Raw genomic sequence first — 16,699 nt, 5'->3', positions numbered from 1 at the left:
AAGAACCTTAAAAAACATAAATTGTGTGTGTATATATATATATATATATATATATATATATATATATATATATATATTTCTATTCAAACTCTCGCATAACAACTGCAGGCGATTAACAACTAATCTTCTAAACATATATTCAGTAATAGCACATTTCCTATGGCAAATATTTTGCTTTTAAGATTTGATTAACTCAGATGTTGGATTTTTTTTAATTTCGTTCAATATTTTTGCATCGCAATTACGATAATGCTATTTTATAATTATGTTTAAATTAAACGATGAACAAACTTGGTTCACTATCTTTTTTATGATAAATTCTACCAACACTTTTTTGGCATGCTCTGTTAGACCTACAATTTAAGAAGTTAGACCTACTAAATATGCAATGAGTTCTGCCTGTTTATAAGTTTTAAGTGTTGTCATACCATAAAACATGACAACTAACTATTTCCAGAAATAAAGGGATTAATTTAACACGATCAAAATGAATAAACCCTACAATTACTCAATCAGTAGCAAATGAAGCAATCTAGTTTCTGTCAGAAAAAGTCCATAATTGGACAACTTTCAAGCGAATCAAACACAGGACTTAATAATACTAAATTTGACAAAAGTCGCTAACTTATTCATATATAATTGCTCTATATCTTTTCTCTACAGAAACAGTTAAGCAAAACAACGATCAAAACCCACCAAGTTGGGACGTAACTGTTTCTTGTCTTGAAATTATATATCTACATATACACAACAGCTGTGGAAATACACAGCAGGAGACACTTCAGTCACACTTGTTCGTTTCCCTTGAGAATATTGTACTTGCAGAGAGGACAAGTTGCATTCATCTTTAGCCATTTCACTATGCATGAAGAATGGAAATGATGGTTGCAGGGAAGAGCATGGAGTTCTGCTCCATCCTCATATGAACAGAGGCATATACAGCATTCCTAGAAAACAAAAACACCAAATAATAATTAAAATAGACCCTGAAAATTGAATTCTAAGCTAGGAATTTTTTCTAACGAAGGAAATACTGTTATTCTAAAAGGAGCATATATACAAGCAGAAATCTTACATAAAATTAGGATAATAATAATAATAAAGACATAAAGTAACGCAGCAGAAGAGCACACGCCTACATCTTCAATTAGGTTCATATTTCAAGAAAAGTTAAGCAGAATCTTCATTACCACCGCTTACGTAAAAAAAATAACACCAAATATTGTTGTTTTTGCTGTTATTATTATGCTAGAGTTAATCTTTAATAAGCATCAAATTCTACTCATCTTTCCTCCCCTCCTTACAGCCAAAAGAACTCAGAATGAGGGATTAGAAATACCAAAATAGAAGCTAAAGTAATGCATTTTTTATTTACTTTCAATGAGATATAGTTGAATGCTTCATGGACCATTATACTTACAGAAGAAAATGTAAATATAGTTGCTTCCTGTTAATCATGTTTAACTTTTAACCCAGGAACAAAGTTATATCCTCTTCATATCTTCTAAATTAAACAAATAATAATAGAACACTGCTTCAGAGTCCAGATGCTTGTCTAACTCAACTTTGAATGTCAATTCTTTCCCAACTTTCTAAAATATCAAGGATTTGAGAAATTAGGTCACAAATATGGATCAAAAGATGAAGTTGGCAAATGGCAATTTCAGTACTTAGATGGAAAAATTGGATTTATTATTTTTCTTCCCTCTGGTTTGCCAGGTTCACACACATGATCGCATGCTACATGGAACCACAGAATAAATCCTCGTGCATTGACCAAAATAGAAAATCAGAGAGCCATCAATTTCTGTTTCATAGAAGTGATGAACATGAGACTGAAATAAATGGCATTTCAGGGAAGCATACCGCATCCTCAGGTAGGAGTAGTCGTTCATTTGCCAAGTAACTACTGGTTGTTTCAATGGGAACCATTGATCCAGCTCCACCACTAGGCTTATTCTCGTTGTTCAATATTCGAAATCTGTATTTAGGAAGTATACTAAGATCAGCTTCTGATGCACCTTCCTGTATTATACCCAAATTAATACAAGAGAAATTAGAAGGTTCACTAGTTGTTCGGATTATTTTAGTCAGTCTAAAATACTTTTTGTCCGTACCTGTCCTGCAACAGCATAGAGAATAGCAATGATGCAGGGCAAACAACAACAGAGGGCAATGCCAATCAAGCACGCCAAGACAACACAAAAGATGGCAAAAAAGACATCAAATGCCAGAAAGACAACAGACAACCTGTAGAATTACACAAAACAGATAAGTTGTCACTAATGTCAACAAGCTTCACAAAATTCAGTATACAACCTATTAAATAAAAAGAATTAGCAAGTATCCCATACATTGCACAGATATTTTTTAATACAAGTAAAAGGTAACAATACATATATTTAATAAATATTTTAAGAAAAAATTGATTTAATTGATATAGAATATTATTATGATGGAGACTTGGAAATATCTCATTATGCCAAATTTTCTTTTGGTCTTGACAAGGAATCCTCACAAGCCATGAAGCACAAATACTATAAAAATGGCAAAGTATTGATATTGTGCCCTATCCAATATCAACACACTTACCATACTAACAAGATACACATCGAAGGAGTATTCTCTAATTCACTTTTATAGTATTAAAATTTTATTAACTGATGGGATACAACTCTGATACTTTGTATAGTACATAACTCATACGGCTCCATCTTTAGCTCTATATCCCAAAAGCTGTCGTAAACAGTAAGTATACAGAACCAAGACTACTCTTGCAAAGGACTAATGATGCTTTTTGTGACAGGCTAACATGGGTGGAGCCGTGGAGGAAAAATATGTAATTATGGCGACATGCTCACAAGGGAGGTAATATATTCCTAATACAGGTTTGATATATATGTAACCTTTTATTTTTGCTAGAATCACAAACCTTTTTTTTTTATCCACTGGTATAATCATAAACTAATTAAAAATGATGAATGCCTCTGTACAAATCTTGTACATTTATAAACATTTTTTCTTAATTCATGTCAACGAGTATCGTATCCTGAATTTTAAAAAATTTCCTATACGTGTCATATTGTACCCATCTCATATTGGGCTATGCGTGGAGCCTTGGCTAATAGAACGAGACTGAGCAAAATAGAATGAAGTAGAGCTGAACATATAATAGAATAAAGATTCCATTCAATTGTTTGGATATATTATAATGCAAAGAAAAAAAAAATTCCATTCTATTGTTTGGGTGGTGAATGGAACAAATTAATGAAGTATATTTTTTTTATTATTATAACACCTTTATTTTGTTTATACTTTATTGTATTACAACATTAATAAATGATGTTATAACTTTAACAAATGATGATTATTAAATAAAAAATAATTATATGTATACAGATTAAAATAAAAATTCCACAACAAACAAAATATATTGTTTATAAAATACAAACAGCTAGCTTTTGCACACCAATTAAGGACCCACCACAAGCAAAATTGTGAGTTATAGGATTTTCTTGTGTGTGTGTGTATCTAGGTTAAATAACGAAATGTTTTTTAGAATTTTAAATTAAAAATAAGTATAATATTTAAATAACATTAATCCAATTTTAATTTAAAGCAAATGTTAGGCAATACCCTAAAGGCATTGGCTAAGAAATCAAAAGTAGAAAGTTTTTGTCTAAAAATGTTATTAATGCACCTATCCCGTGATTTTTAATTTAGTTCAATGTAATTTTCAATAAAAAAAACTTTCATTTTCAATTCCTGAATCAATACTCAGAAAGACCCTTAATTTAATTATATTTAGATTTAAAAATGACAGTCAATTCTAAATTAGCCACCATTTGCATTCCTTTAAAAAAACATCATTTACATATTAATCAATACAAACTAAAAAATATTTTCATAAAGTTTCATAAATTAAAACAAGAATATCATTTTATGTTTCCATTTAGAAAATCCCCAATTTAAAAAAATATGGCAACAATGAGTGTAATTCAAACAAGACATAGGTGTATGATAATAAAAATATGGCAACGATAAAATAATAACTTTATAAAATATCATATTTTTAGTTTCATTCCTTTTCTCCTAAGTTGAAGGGAAAAAATGTGGGCATAAGTAATGAAATGGGTTTCATTTCACTCCATTATATTCCATCCTCTATTTGGAATAGGATAACACTTCATGTCATTCTCCTCTATTCCATTACATTCCACCAATCCAAAAAAAGCATTAAAGTATCAAGGTTTCACAGCTCACAAGTAAACATGCAAGGATAAACCCGTGACCCAAGGATGATGGTTAGGTAAAGCCTTCCCAAGGTGACAACTCCTAGATTCAGACCCATGATGTTACAAGTTTGCCTAGGGATCACAATCCTCTTCTACTATGACCAACCACTGTTGGGTTCATTATCTTAATGTTGAATGAAGAAAATCAACCATTGAAGAAAAAAATAATGTAAAATCCCCCTATGATTGAATAATTAATGACAGCTACAATAACAATTAAGTATTATCTCCCTAAGTAAGGTCAGCTACATAGATCACATGAAGCCATTGAGTTCAACCAATTGAATAGTTAGTGAAAGAGAAAAACAATATTTAGTCAATTTGATTTGATATAAAAGTTCAAAACTCAAGTCAATATGAAACACATCTGCATGAGAAGAGTACTGTTAACATCCAATTGCAAGGTATGGGACTTGAGCCTCACATTGGAAGTATGAGATTCTAATGTGAGGTTTATAAGGCTTTGAGCTCTCTCACTACAATAGCTAGCTTTTGTGGTGTGGTTCTCCCAAGGTTCTTGTCAATTGGTATCAAAGCCTTATACCATGTCTCCCAGCTGCAAACAAGTGGTGCAGGTGGCGACATCAGCATTGCAGTGTTAGCCCGGGACTAATCAAAGAGGCTAGTGCACAACCAGCTCACGTGAGCACCAGGGCTGCGGAGCGTGGTAGGATGTTAGGATCCAATTGCAAGTTATCGGACTCTAATATGAGGATTATAAGGCTTGGAGAGAACTACACCACAAAAGCTAGCTTTTGTGGTGTAGTTCTCCCAAGGTTCTTATCAAGTACACTCAAAGGTCATCTCATTTTCAAAGGGGGAGTAGAGTACATCTACAGATACACCCAACATTACATTTGTTCTCCATTTATTGGGGACATCAAATCGGACCTTCAATAGCAATTAATGAAAAACAGTTATGGTGTTTTAAAGACCAATTTGATGGCACCATGGTATTAATTGACATTGAAGGACAAACATATTTATGAATGTAGGGCAAAAATGAGCTTGTAATCAAAGAATTAAAAAGGACTTTCGGGCTATAGAGATTGAAAACAATTCATTTGACCTTATTTAATATTTTAAATTTTGAGAACTACTTTGAGAATGACAAATAAAAAAAGAGTAAAACTGATTCCAACACACTTGGATACAAAGAAAAATGAATGAACAACAGAATGTCTTTAATTGATTAGATTCCAATCCACCATCCTAGTATAGGAGTGATACTCAAATCAAGTGATGGAACTAAGAATACAGAATACCACTCAATCCAAGTTCTTCAAGTAGCTCCCACCTCATTATCTGCCCTAGATAACAAGCTACCTGCTCAAATTTCCACCTTCCCATTCAAATTATTCTGTTATACCAATTAACAGCTACTAGCCCATTACATTCGTTAGAATAGAACAACAAAGTATTATCCCACTAAGTGAGATCAGCTATATAGATCATATGACAACACTGGGCTCGGTAAAAAACTAAATTTTCAAAAAAATTACTTGTCATAACAATACATTTGTTTATACACGGAAATATCCAAAAATATCTCATCATCATATCTCAGAGATTATCCTCTAGAATTAATTTCCTATTTCCCCATTATCTCTTAGGATTAGTTTCCATATTTCCTTATCTTTTCATAATTTATTTCCTGAATTATTTAGGATTATGATTAGCATCTATAAGGATTAGTGCTCTAGGATTTATGAACATCCCACCACATTATAATGCATCTCAGTTAATATAATTTAGTTTTCATTCTCTTTTACCTCTCTCCTCCCTTTATACATAAAACACTGATTTTAGCATGGTATTAGAGTAGTACCATCCTACATAACCTGTCCCATCACTATTCTGCTGTCAAACTCCTAAAATTCAAAGTTCTACTTTAATTTCATGATATTTCCTTCAAATTTAACATCCCATCCTGTGCCCTTGTTTTTTGTTTTGGGAGGCATAGATACCCTGTAGTAATTATAGATTAATATTTAATAACACACCTCACTTACTTGAACTATAGTACATAAGTTATATTTTATCTATAATTCAATTAAATGAGGGTCTTAGCACAATAGCAAGAGTAGCTAGCATAAAACTAGGTCCATGTTTATGTTATGGAATCAGCCACTACCAAATGCAAGGATGGGCTGCCTCAATAAACCCATAAATAAAGGGTTGGACCTTTTCCTGGACCCCACCATACAGAAACTTTGCAGCACCGAGTTGTCCCTTTTTATAATACAACCAAATGGAACACAGCTAAATATTAGCCACAAGTTGCTAAGGGTTCTGGTACTCTCTCAAGTCTTAAGAACAGCAGGTACCAAAGGAATCTCTGTCTTCTGATAGTCAAAAGGAACAAATGAGAAGGAACATGTCTTCATAAATTAAACATACCACCTCCCCCAAAAGGAAAGGTCAAATGATCTTATGCATATGCATTGTTCAGGCACCCAATCAAATAGCAAAATAACGTGTATGTGTGAGTCTACATGTATACATGGATATCAGAACATTAAAATTAATATACAAACAATAATTTCAGAAGTTTGAAACAAAGGCTTACCAGTACAATCGTGGTGCATTTTGCATAAGTATATCTCCCCCAGAGACAACCCAGTAAAAGCCCACTATCCACCAAAGGAATGAAACACCAGTATTTAATGATTCACATCGCTTTGTGAATCTGTTTTGTAAAGAACAAATATTAGTGTCAACCACTCTTAATTTCACTCCAAAAAGATAGAGTATATGATAGTAAGCCAAACAACATATAAGACTAGTAGATTAACATGCTACATCAGCTAGGGTATTAGAATAAGGAAAAACATCATATTTCCTTTATGACAGTCTGGTCCTGTGGACTGTGCTTAGTGCTCACATAAGACAACGTGAGAAACAGCTCCAGTGCCAAAAATATCAGTGGAAAGATTTCATTTACCGAAACCTTGATCAAAATCATAAGCCTCTCAATATAAGAAATTGAAAAATTACCAGATATATACTAACAAATTCTTTGTCAACTATCAAGACTAACTCTTATTTAATCAACAATAGTATAGTGACTGTAAACCTACAGAGGTAACAATATGGCAACCCATCGTAGAGGGAGGGAGGCATGTGGGATAGATAGAAGCCTACAGCTAATTATACTATAATCCTTTCAAGTTTCAACCGTGGGTCATTTGGTCAAAGTAAAGCAACCAAAAGTCACCGTAAAATCTAAATACATTATGTACAAAAAGCAACATTCTGCTAGTTATCTTGGTCAACCCTATACCAATTAACCTTAAAACACCTTAACTTGCATAAACATGATGTACTTCAATATATTTTAGGAGTCCACAACATAGAACTACTGTCAGGGAAACAACTCTACTATAAGCTTATGTTGTTAAGTGCAAGCCCATAAATGATCTTCTCTCTTACAAAGTACAAACAACAAACGCATGTAAAACTAGAGCTGAAATTAAATGTATGAATGAAATGTAGCAATAACAATTGAACACTACACTACTGAATTGAAAAGATTCTTATAGCATGTCAATAAACCAATTCCCTTTTGGTCTCCCAACTTTTGAGTTTATTTGATTTTAGTCCCCCAATATTGAATTGTAATCACTCCATTAAGTTACCATCTAATTGTTAACAATTTTTGCTGATGTGTATTATAACAATCGTATTTGGCAAATACACATGCTAACATTAAGGTTATTATATATTTATAAAATGATTTATTTTTTATTCAAATGTATTTAATCTCCCTCTTCATTAGTATCATTCTTTGTTAACCTAAGAATTTTGCAAAGTGTAGATTTGTGGCCAAACAAAAGAGATGGTTGAACCTTTAACAATGGGAGGTGAGAGTGAAATACAAAACTTGTAAGGGGTTGTTTGGGAAGGGGGGATTTGAAGGGAAAGGAAGAGGAGGGTAAGTTTTTTATTTTAAATAAATATGTTTTTAAAATAAAATATATAAATGGATATATTAACATAAACTTAATGTATTAATCATGCTTTTATCATCATAAGTGATATATAATTCTCGTGATTTAAAATTAAAAAATGTCATCCCTTCTCTTCCACTCTAAAAGTTCTCCCAAACATACCCTAAGAGAAGTAACCCCTTCCTTCTCTTCCAACCTCATTACATTCTAATATTATCAATGGCGGATGGCGGGTCATGGCGGAAAGCAAAAAAACTGCCATAAAATTATGGCGGATGCCATGGCAGGTTATGGCGGAATAATGGCGGTCATATATATATATATATTAAAATGTGATATAAAACTAGAAAACTAAGTACATATAAAAGAAGGAAGGTTTTGAGAAAAAAAGAATAAAATGGTTGTACAATAGTGAAAAAAAGCTGAAGTTATAACAACAGAAAAGTAGAGAATTAAAATAAATATGGAGAAGGAAACTTGGAAGTGAAAACAGAAAAATAGAATCAAGAAAACAAAATAATAAGAAAAAACGAAAAAAAATGGGGGAGTAAAACAGAATGGGAGAGGGAAAAATAGAACTGAAAAAAAAAATAGGAGAGGGAAAAACTAAGAAAGAGGGACAGAGCTCAGAGAAGCAAAATGGACAATGGACATAGGAAAACAGGGCCTTCCACTCACAGTTGCTGGAAAGGATGTCTTCTCCGGCGAAAATGATGAAGGAGATGGAGAAGTTAGCTTTAGAGAAGAAGGAAGAAAAACAGTGCAGAGAGAACCCTAAATATTTTACCCTTCAGAAAATTTACCGCTTGAGAAGAGAATGTAAAAATTTTAAGTGGAAAAAGTCTATTTTGCCCTTAAAAAACCCTAAAATACATAAAGCAAGGGCAAGATTGGAATTTTGCTCTCTTTCTCCATTACACTTCAAAAGTGCACACCCACACCACGACACTACAATTAGGGCTTAACCTCTACGAAGAAATACTTTACAGCAAGCATCACATGGCAGACCGCCGCTCCACAGCGGCACAGCAGCCATGAAGAAAAGAAGAAAATATGTGATAAAGGGTTTGGGCTCAGATTTTCTTTTTGGAGCAGGTCCAATCAGTAGCCCAACTCAATTTTTCCCACAAAAACGCCATTTTTCTACATTTTCTGCCATGGCGGCCGTTACGCCCATCATTTTCTGCCATGGCCGCCGTTACCACCATGGGCATAACGGCCGCCATGGCACCGCCATTGAAAAACGCCATAAAACGGTAACGCTGTAACAGTAGGATTAAAAACCGCCACCAAATTCCGCCATGGCCGCCATTTAACAACACTGTTTCATTCCTCCTCCTTTTTCTTCTCATCCATTCTTTCTGCACAGTCGTCGAAAACGGCACTGCCTATGTCACCTCCTTCATCATCCATGATCCCGCTCCTTTTGGCACTCCTCTCACATCTCAACCTCCCCAAAAATGTCAACCACCATTGCCACAATCACCCCTCACCTGTCACTTCCCTTTCCTCCAACTCACCCATCAGAACCCTAAACGGTGACTTTTCTCTAAACAACGACAGAAGTTGCACCCTGCTTGGGTCCAAACCCCACCCCCCCTTCAACGACAGCTTTCTCGTGTTTGGACCCTTCACTTTGGACTCTAGCTTCTCTTATCTTGTCGTCAACGACAAAATCTGAGGTGGTTTGTTCTACCTGACATTCAAGGCAAAGGGTTATCATTGTTGCTAGATGAGGATAACAAGGAAGAGAAAAACAAGGGTGATTTAGGGAACAGGCAAGAGATGGAGAAGGGTGTGGATTTGCAATTCTTCAGAAAGGGGTTGGAGGTGGGTTGTCATGATGCGACAACATTGTTTTTTTCTGGTTAATTTCTTATACATGGCTTATGGATGGGTGATTCTCTGTTTGCTCACAATACTCTCACTTCATTGAAGACAACACTCCCATTTTGCCTAAATCCCTCAACAGTACTCTCACTCCATTGAAGACACCTCAATTTTTCTCTAATCTTCCCTGATTCTGATTTTGAAAGAAAGGCTTTTATTTTTGTAATCTAGCTTAATGTATACTCTAGGGTTAACTAAACCACATAAGCTAATCCATGTATCATTTTATTAAAAATAATTAATTAATCACTAATTCTTACAATTAGACACTTTAGCACCATTAAAATCTATGTCACCAATCACCACTCAGTTAAAAATTGGATGACAACTTAAAAAATGGATGAAATTTACTTAATGAGAAAAAAAAATGAGACTAAAATCATGCAATTGAAAATTGGGAGACCAAAATCAAACAAACACAAAAGTTGAGGGACCAAAAGTGCAATCAAGCCAAACAATAAAAATATATACTCAATCTAAAAATTGCCAACATCAAATTGTAAAGAAAGGGCTACATCATCAAAGTCAAACTAGAGAAGACTACTGAATAAAGCTTGGGGTCATCACATTTCAGGACAAAAGAAGCCACATAAATTCATAACAAGACTACAAGAGCACTCCATATCTAACACATGCCTTGTTAATGAGGTTGCTCTAGCTAGTGTTGGTACGACTATGCATTGGTTCAAACCATGCACATTGGACAGTAAAATAAAGGATTTGGCTCCTCTAAAGTGAATGAATGTGTAAAGTGAGAGAGTGAAGATCAATTAATTTCAAGTTAGGGATAGTTATAAAATACTTCAATTCAAATCTAAGGTGGATAAAGCCTCACTTTCTTACCTACACATTTCCTCACTTTAGTGGAGCTCAATCCTAAAATAAGCATGTTTTCAAAATTATGGATGCAATCACATCATAGAGAACACAAATCCCTATAGTAAGGTACAGTGAGTTAGTTAGTATATTTCAATGCAATGTTGGGCTCAAAAATATATTTATTTCTAACAAATACTCTGCACAAACTATACAATAATAAAGGCTACATGCACGATTAAGACACATAAAAAATGACATTAGGATCCTTTCTAGATTGTCGAAGACAATGAATAGTTTGCCCTCACAAGATAGTAAAAGATTGCTATGCACCTACATTTGTCCACACTTTGATTTTAGGAAATAACATACACCATGTACTACCTTGCATTCGTGGTCCCTTCACTCTCCCTGATTAACCAAATTGATCAATGAAACCTTTTCACATCTTTAATTCACTACCTCTAGCAAAACAAATTTCTTTATCCCTAGTGTCTTGATCATGGCACTACATCAGGGTTATAAAGTCCAATCATACAAATTACACAACCCTTAATCATAATTCCAAAGCACAACATTTTACATTTCCTAGAATAACTTCTCTATTATGCTCCTTAACTGGACCACATTCTCAAGAACCAGTATATATAAACATGACAAAAGCACAAGACACTAAATATTTATTGACCAACTGCAGTTACCATTTTATCTTGATAATTTCTTCGGCATGAACACATAATCCCCCACCTCAACTCGGGTTAGGTTGTACATCCAACTCATATCTACAAAACCAAAGGCACAAAAACAACTACTCCAGTTCCTGCTCTCTTCCTCCACAACACAACACCATCACGACACGAACATAACACAAGCACTAATTTTTCCAAAGCACATCAGATTTCATAATTGTCGTTTTCCAAATAACACTCACAAGTCAAGCTTGAAATCAAAACTCAGAACCCAAGCATCCAAACAATTTAAAATATATGAACAAATCCATTAAAAAAAATAAGCTCAAAATTGCAATTAAATCAAATATTAGACAATTGAAAAGGCAAAAACAAAATTGAACCGAACTGAACCCACTAAGATATCAAATTAAGAAATTAAAAGTCAAAACCCTAACAACCAGAAAAACAGGATGAAGCAATCTATTAACTGAAAAACAAAGAAAAACTCAAAATGAACAAAAATTGAATTCTACGCACCCAGAGCGAGACGAGTCGCCAGAGCTCCCATCTCCGTCATCGCTGTCATTGCCATCATCGACGCTACCGGCGTCGCTCTCCACGTCATGCGCCCTCTGTCCACGCCGCGAGTCTCTCTGGCTCCGGCGCCGGTACTCGAGCCACACGAGCACCACGTGCACCAGACACTGCAGCGAGTACCCGATGATCCACACCCGGATCGGCGTGTTCGGTCGCTCATCCATAGTGCACGCCAGCATCACTGCCGAGACGACCACGAACGCCATGTTCCATGACATGTCGAGCGCCACCACGGGCTTTGAGTAGCCCCAGTCGGCGCGGCGCTCCTCGAGCTCACGCGCCGCCGTCTCCCGCACCAGCATGGAGGGGCCGCGGCGCCCGGCGCGGCCGAGAAGGAGCGCGAGCGCAGGGGTTCGCGTAACATCGTGGCGAGCGCGGAGCAGCGGTGCGTGGGCCTCCGGCACGTCCGTAGCGGCGGTTTGTGATGACATGGCAGGCTAAGCTCGGTAGAGAGAAAAAGATAGCGCGCGTTGCATAATTTAAAGTGGAAAAATTGAAAAAGGGGAAAGCGAACGAAATAATAATAATAATTATTATAATAATATTATTATTATTATAGAATAACTAAAACAGGGAACAGTTTGGAATGAAAAAGAATTTAAAGGGTTTAAAAGGTAAGAGTGATCGCAGAAGAAACGATTGGGAGAAAGTAATTAAAGGAGAAAGCGATTCGGAGTGACGCGTTGAAAGTTAGATGAGATGTGAGTAAACGATAATCGGTTGTTGAAAACGTTTCAGTAATTGCGATTGATGAGGGCTCACAACAATAATTCTCAGTGTGCTTCTCAGACTCAGTTGTTTATGCCTTTCTAATTGCATTTCTAGGGTTTGAAGGACAGTTATGCCCTTTCCTCACCTAATAAATTAGGCTCCGTTTTTCCTCTACTAAATCAGAACATTCTCCAGTTTTTGTTTTTTTTAACATTATTTCTTCATTTTATTTTAATTTTAATTTTAGTTTTAGTTTTAGTTTTAGTTTTAAATACTGATTATATATAGTATACATTTAAAATATTTTTTTAATATAAACTGAATTTTAAGAGTACATTATCAATTATGTGTTCTTGATGAATTTTTAGATACTTTTACATTGTTTTATTATAACTATTATAGTTATTATATCAGTATTCTGAGCCGCTTATCGTATTTTAATTTTCTCTCACCCTCGTGTTTGTTTATTTTCATGTTTGCATTTAATTTGACACATTTTTCAAAAAAAAAATCAATTTTAAGTGAAAATAATAAAATAGATTAAGAGCGTGCTTGGTAAAATTAATAGATAATCTAACTTAAAGTCGAAATTGTAGTTGAAAACAGAAAGGTTAATTACTTAAATTAAATGTATTTGTTGAAATTAATTAGTAAGTTAATTGATAAATGCAAAACGACAAATTCAAGTAGATTAAAGTTTAAAATTTAGTAATTATATGCTTTAAAAAATATTTTTATTTATAGCAAAAAAAAATATTTTTTATTTAAAATCATTTATTATTTTCAAATAAAAATAATAAATTTTTAATGTCCTTCTCATTTATAAATATTTTATTCTAAAGAAGAAAATTTAATGACTTTATTAACTCTTTCTCAAGATATCAATGATTTATATTTTTTAAAATAATAAATACTGTGACTTTTTTTATTATTTATGACATTTTTTCCCTTTTTAACATAATAAAAATATAAAAAGAATAATATCAAATAAATTAAATAAATAAAAAATAAATGTGTAAAAGTAAAAAGACAAAAGTGATAAAATCAATTTTAACTGATAGTTAAAAATATAAAATGTTGGTACAAGTAGCATTCAAAAAAAAATGCTTACTACTCATTTTAACTATTTTTTAAATACTGTTGTTTTTATTAAACAAGTTTTTTAACTAGCAAAGAGCTACCCAACACACTCAATTTAAATTATTTATTTTTTGCTTGTGTGGTTAATTTAAGTAGAGACCCAAAAAAAATTCAATTTATTAATTATATTTTCAAAATATTTCTAATTTATTATTTTAATGATGTTAATTTCTATAATGACTTATAAGATAATGTCACTATATTTGTTAGTTATTTAAAATTTTCTTCAATAATTGTCCTATTTACTTAAAGAATAAAATATTAAATAATTATAAAAAATTACATGTTAAAATTTTTTTATTTAATATTTAGATCATGTTTAGATATAACTTATTTTTTTTTAAATTATTTTTTAAGGAAAAAATTTAGGCATGTACGAACATTTAATATTTAGAATTTAATTGGATACATTGACCATATAAAAAAAATTACAATATCATTTAATTATGAATTGTCAAATAAAAAAAATCATTGACTTTATAGTAATTCATATATGTTATATATATTCTAAATTCTAATTGATTAATAATACAAAATTTATTATGCAAAAAATGAATTAAAATTAAACTCTAATTAAAATTTATTTTTTATATTAACTACTTTAAAAGACATATTTAATGTGATTTCTAATGAGTTGATAGATAAAAATATTTTATACTAACAATATATCAAAATCATTTTATATTGTTTTATCAGTTTAAGTAACAAAAAGATATACATGAGAAATTACTATAACAACAGAATATTAATATATTTTTGTTATTAATACTTAAAAAGTAAAAATGTTCTCTAATTTTTTATCTGTTGCTTAAAAGGATTGATAAAACTATTACCAAAAATAAAACCAACATGATTTTCCATGTGTCCTTTAGTTAGTTTCTTACGAAGTTAAATAGTCTTTCTATTTTCTGGTTTATATATTTGGCTTGTATATAAAGCCCATTGTATTTAATAATGAAGAAAATTGCTAACAGAGAATTATATGTGAATGAAAAAGGGTTCTGGAGAAATTATTTTAAAAAATTAATGAAAGATAAAATAAAAAATTTAAGAATTTTTAAACGATTATAAAGTTATTTAAACATTTAAATGAATTCTTAAAAAACATTCAATATATTTTGTATTAATTGCTTAGATTATATTGTGATTGTAGAAACTCATCAAGTAATTATTATTAAAAAAATTTAAAAATATAAAAAGATTGATATATTTAAAAAATAAATAAATCCGCATAAAATTTATTGTAATATTATTACTTATGAAATTTAGATTAATATATTTTAGAATAATATATTTTAGAATGTAAAAAAGTTATACGACTAAAATCAGTGTGAGCATCATTATAACAAAAACTTAACGAAAAAAGTAACTTACTAGAAAATAATAATTTTTTTATAAAAATATTATTATATCTAAGTATTAGATATAAGTTAAATAAAAACTTAAATTGAGTATGAAATTTTTTTAATTTATTCTAGTGTAAAAAAAATTTATATATATATATATATATATATATATATATTTAATTATTTATTTAAATTATTTAAATAAATAAATAATTGTTGCAAAAATTATCTTCTTTTGTATTTGTATATAAACTGAGTCTTACTTTTTAAATCACAATATTTTAAGAGTTATATTAAATGAGAATGATTTTAGACGTTAGTCATCTTCTTTATTATATCAATCAACTTTTTTTACATTTTACATTTATGTTCTAAATTTAATTTTAACTTTGAAAGTTTATTTTTTTAATTTAGTCTTGTTTAATATAATAGAATATTTATTATTAATAATTAAAATATTATCGTTTCTAAATGTATAAAATTTGTTAAATTTAAAGATAATTATATAATAAATCTTTAATTTTTTATTTAAAAATTATTTTATGACAACTTTGGGATGCGATTGGAAGAGATCATTGGTGAAAATGAAGAATACTTTTTCAAAGTTTGAGCAAGTAATCAACAACGTGCTTTAGCAACAAGGATCATTTTCATCTCTTTCTTTCTGGGAACTTTCTAGTTTGTGTTTCCTTTTTAAATGAATATAGATTTTGTTACATTTGTTTTCTTTGCCTATTTCATTATGTGTAGCTAAATTCATAGATAGAGTTATGGTGGATCATTTGCACACTTTATATGATATTTTTGTTTAATTACAATTATGTTTCCTTTTCAAGATTCATTTTATCCCTAGCGTGTGCATGTTTTTATGTTGGGACTTGGTCATTCTTAACATCTCATAGTTAATTGCATGATAGATAATCGTACCACATATAGTTAATGAAACTATAAAGTAAAACGGGATAGGAAATTAAGTGGACTAAACTTGGTTTTTATCTTTCAATTAGTTACTAAATTAACAAGTTCACATGATCTTTATACTTTTCTTTTCTTTCTATCTTACATAGGTGATAGCTTGGGAAATAATATTGACATTGCATAACTATTGAGTGTTAGTATCTTTAGTATGAGTGATTGGCAATCAAATGAAAACTGTGATTAAGGATAAACTAAAATTAACCATAAAGAGGTGTGAAGGTGAAGACTTATACCATAGGTTTATCTCGAATAGTTTTCTTGTCAAAAGTTTCTCTTCTCATTACTATTTAATTTAAATCTTCTAT

General features: G+C 31.6%; 1 protein-coding gene across 2 annotated transcripts; it reads right to left on the bottom strand.

The window, feature by feature from the left end:
* Positions 1-494: 494 nt before the first annotated feature.
* Positions 495-12,831, bottom strand: LOC113869176 (E3 ubiquitin protein ligase RIE1-like). 2 transcript variants are annotated; one of them, XM_027505375.1, is made up of 5 exons: positions 12,160-12,831; positions 6,865-6,984; positions 2,118-2,250; positions 1,867-2,025; positions 495-947 (listed from the first exon to the last, which is right to left on the bottom strand). In XM_027505375.1, the coding sequence occupies exons 1-5, from the start codon at positions 12,648-12,650 to the stop codon at positions 786-788; spliced, it is 1,065 nt and encodes a 354-aa protein (XP_027361176.1). In that variant the 5' UTR covers positions 12,651-12,831; the 3' UTR covers positions 495-785. The 2 variants fall into 2 exon arrangements, with proteins under 2 accessions (XP_027361176.1, XP_027361177.1); XM_027505376.1 differs by having other exon boundaries at positions 560-947; positions 12,172-12,831.
* Positions 12,832-16,699: the final 3,868 nt, after the last annotated feature.

This window comes from Abrus precatorius, unplaced genomic scaffold, assembly GCF_003935025.1.
Source record: "Abrus precatorius isolate BTA unplaced genomic scaffold, Abrus_2018 Scaffold6, whole genome shotgun sequence".
In the NCBI taxonomy this organism is placed as follows: domain Eukaryota; kingdom Viridiplantae; phylum Streptophyta; class Magnoliopsida; order Fabales; family Fabaceae; genus Abrus; species Abrus precatorius.
The sequence above is the reverse complement of the archived record's forward strand: the minus strand, read 5'-3'. Positions and strand labels throughout refer to the sequence as shown.

What these genes read in the sequence shown, in the direction of transcription:
- LOC113869176 (XM_027505375.1), bottom strand. Translation starts at nt 12,650, where the DNA reads ATGTCATCACAAACCGCCGCTACGGACGTGCCGGAGGCCCACGCACCG. An exon ending in TCTATGCTGTTGCAGGACAG is followed by an intron (nt 2,026 to 2,117) that starts GTACGGACAAAA and finishes GGTATAATACAG; the next exon opens with GAAGGTGCATCAGAAGCTGA. An exon ending in TACTCCTACCTGAGGATGCG is followed by an intron (nt 948 to 1,866) that starts GTATGCTTCCCT and finishes TTTGTTTTCTAG; the next exon opens with GAATGCTGTATATGCCTCTG.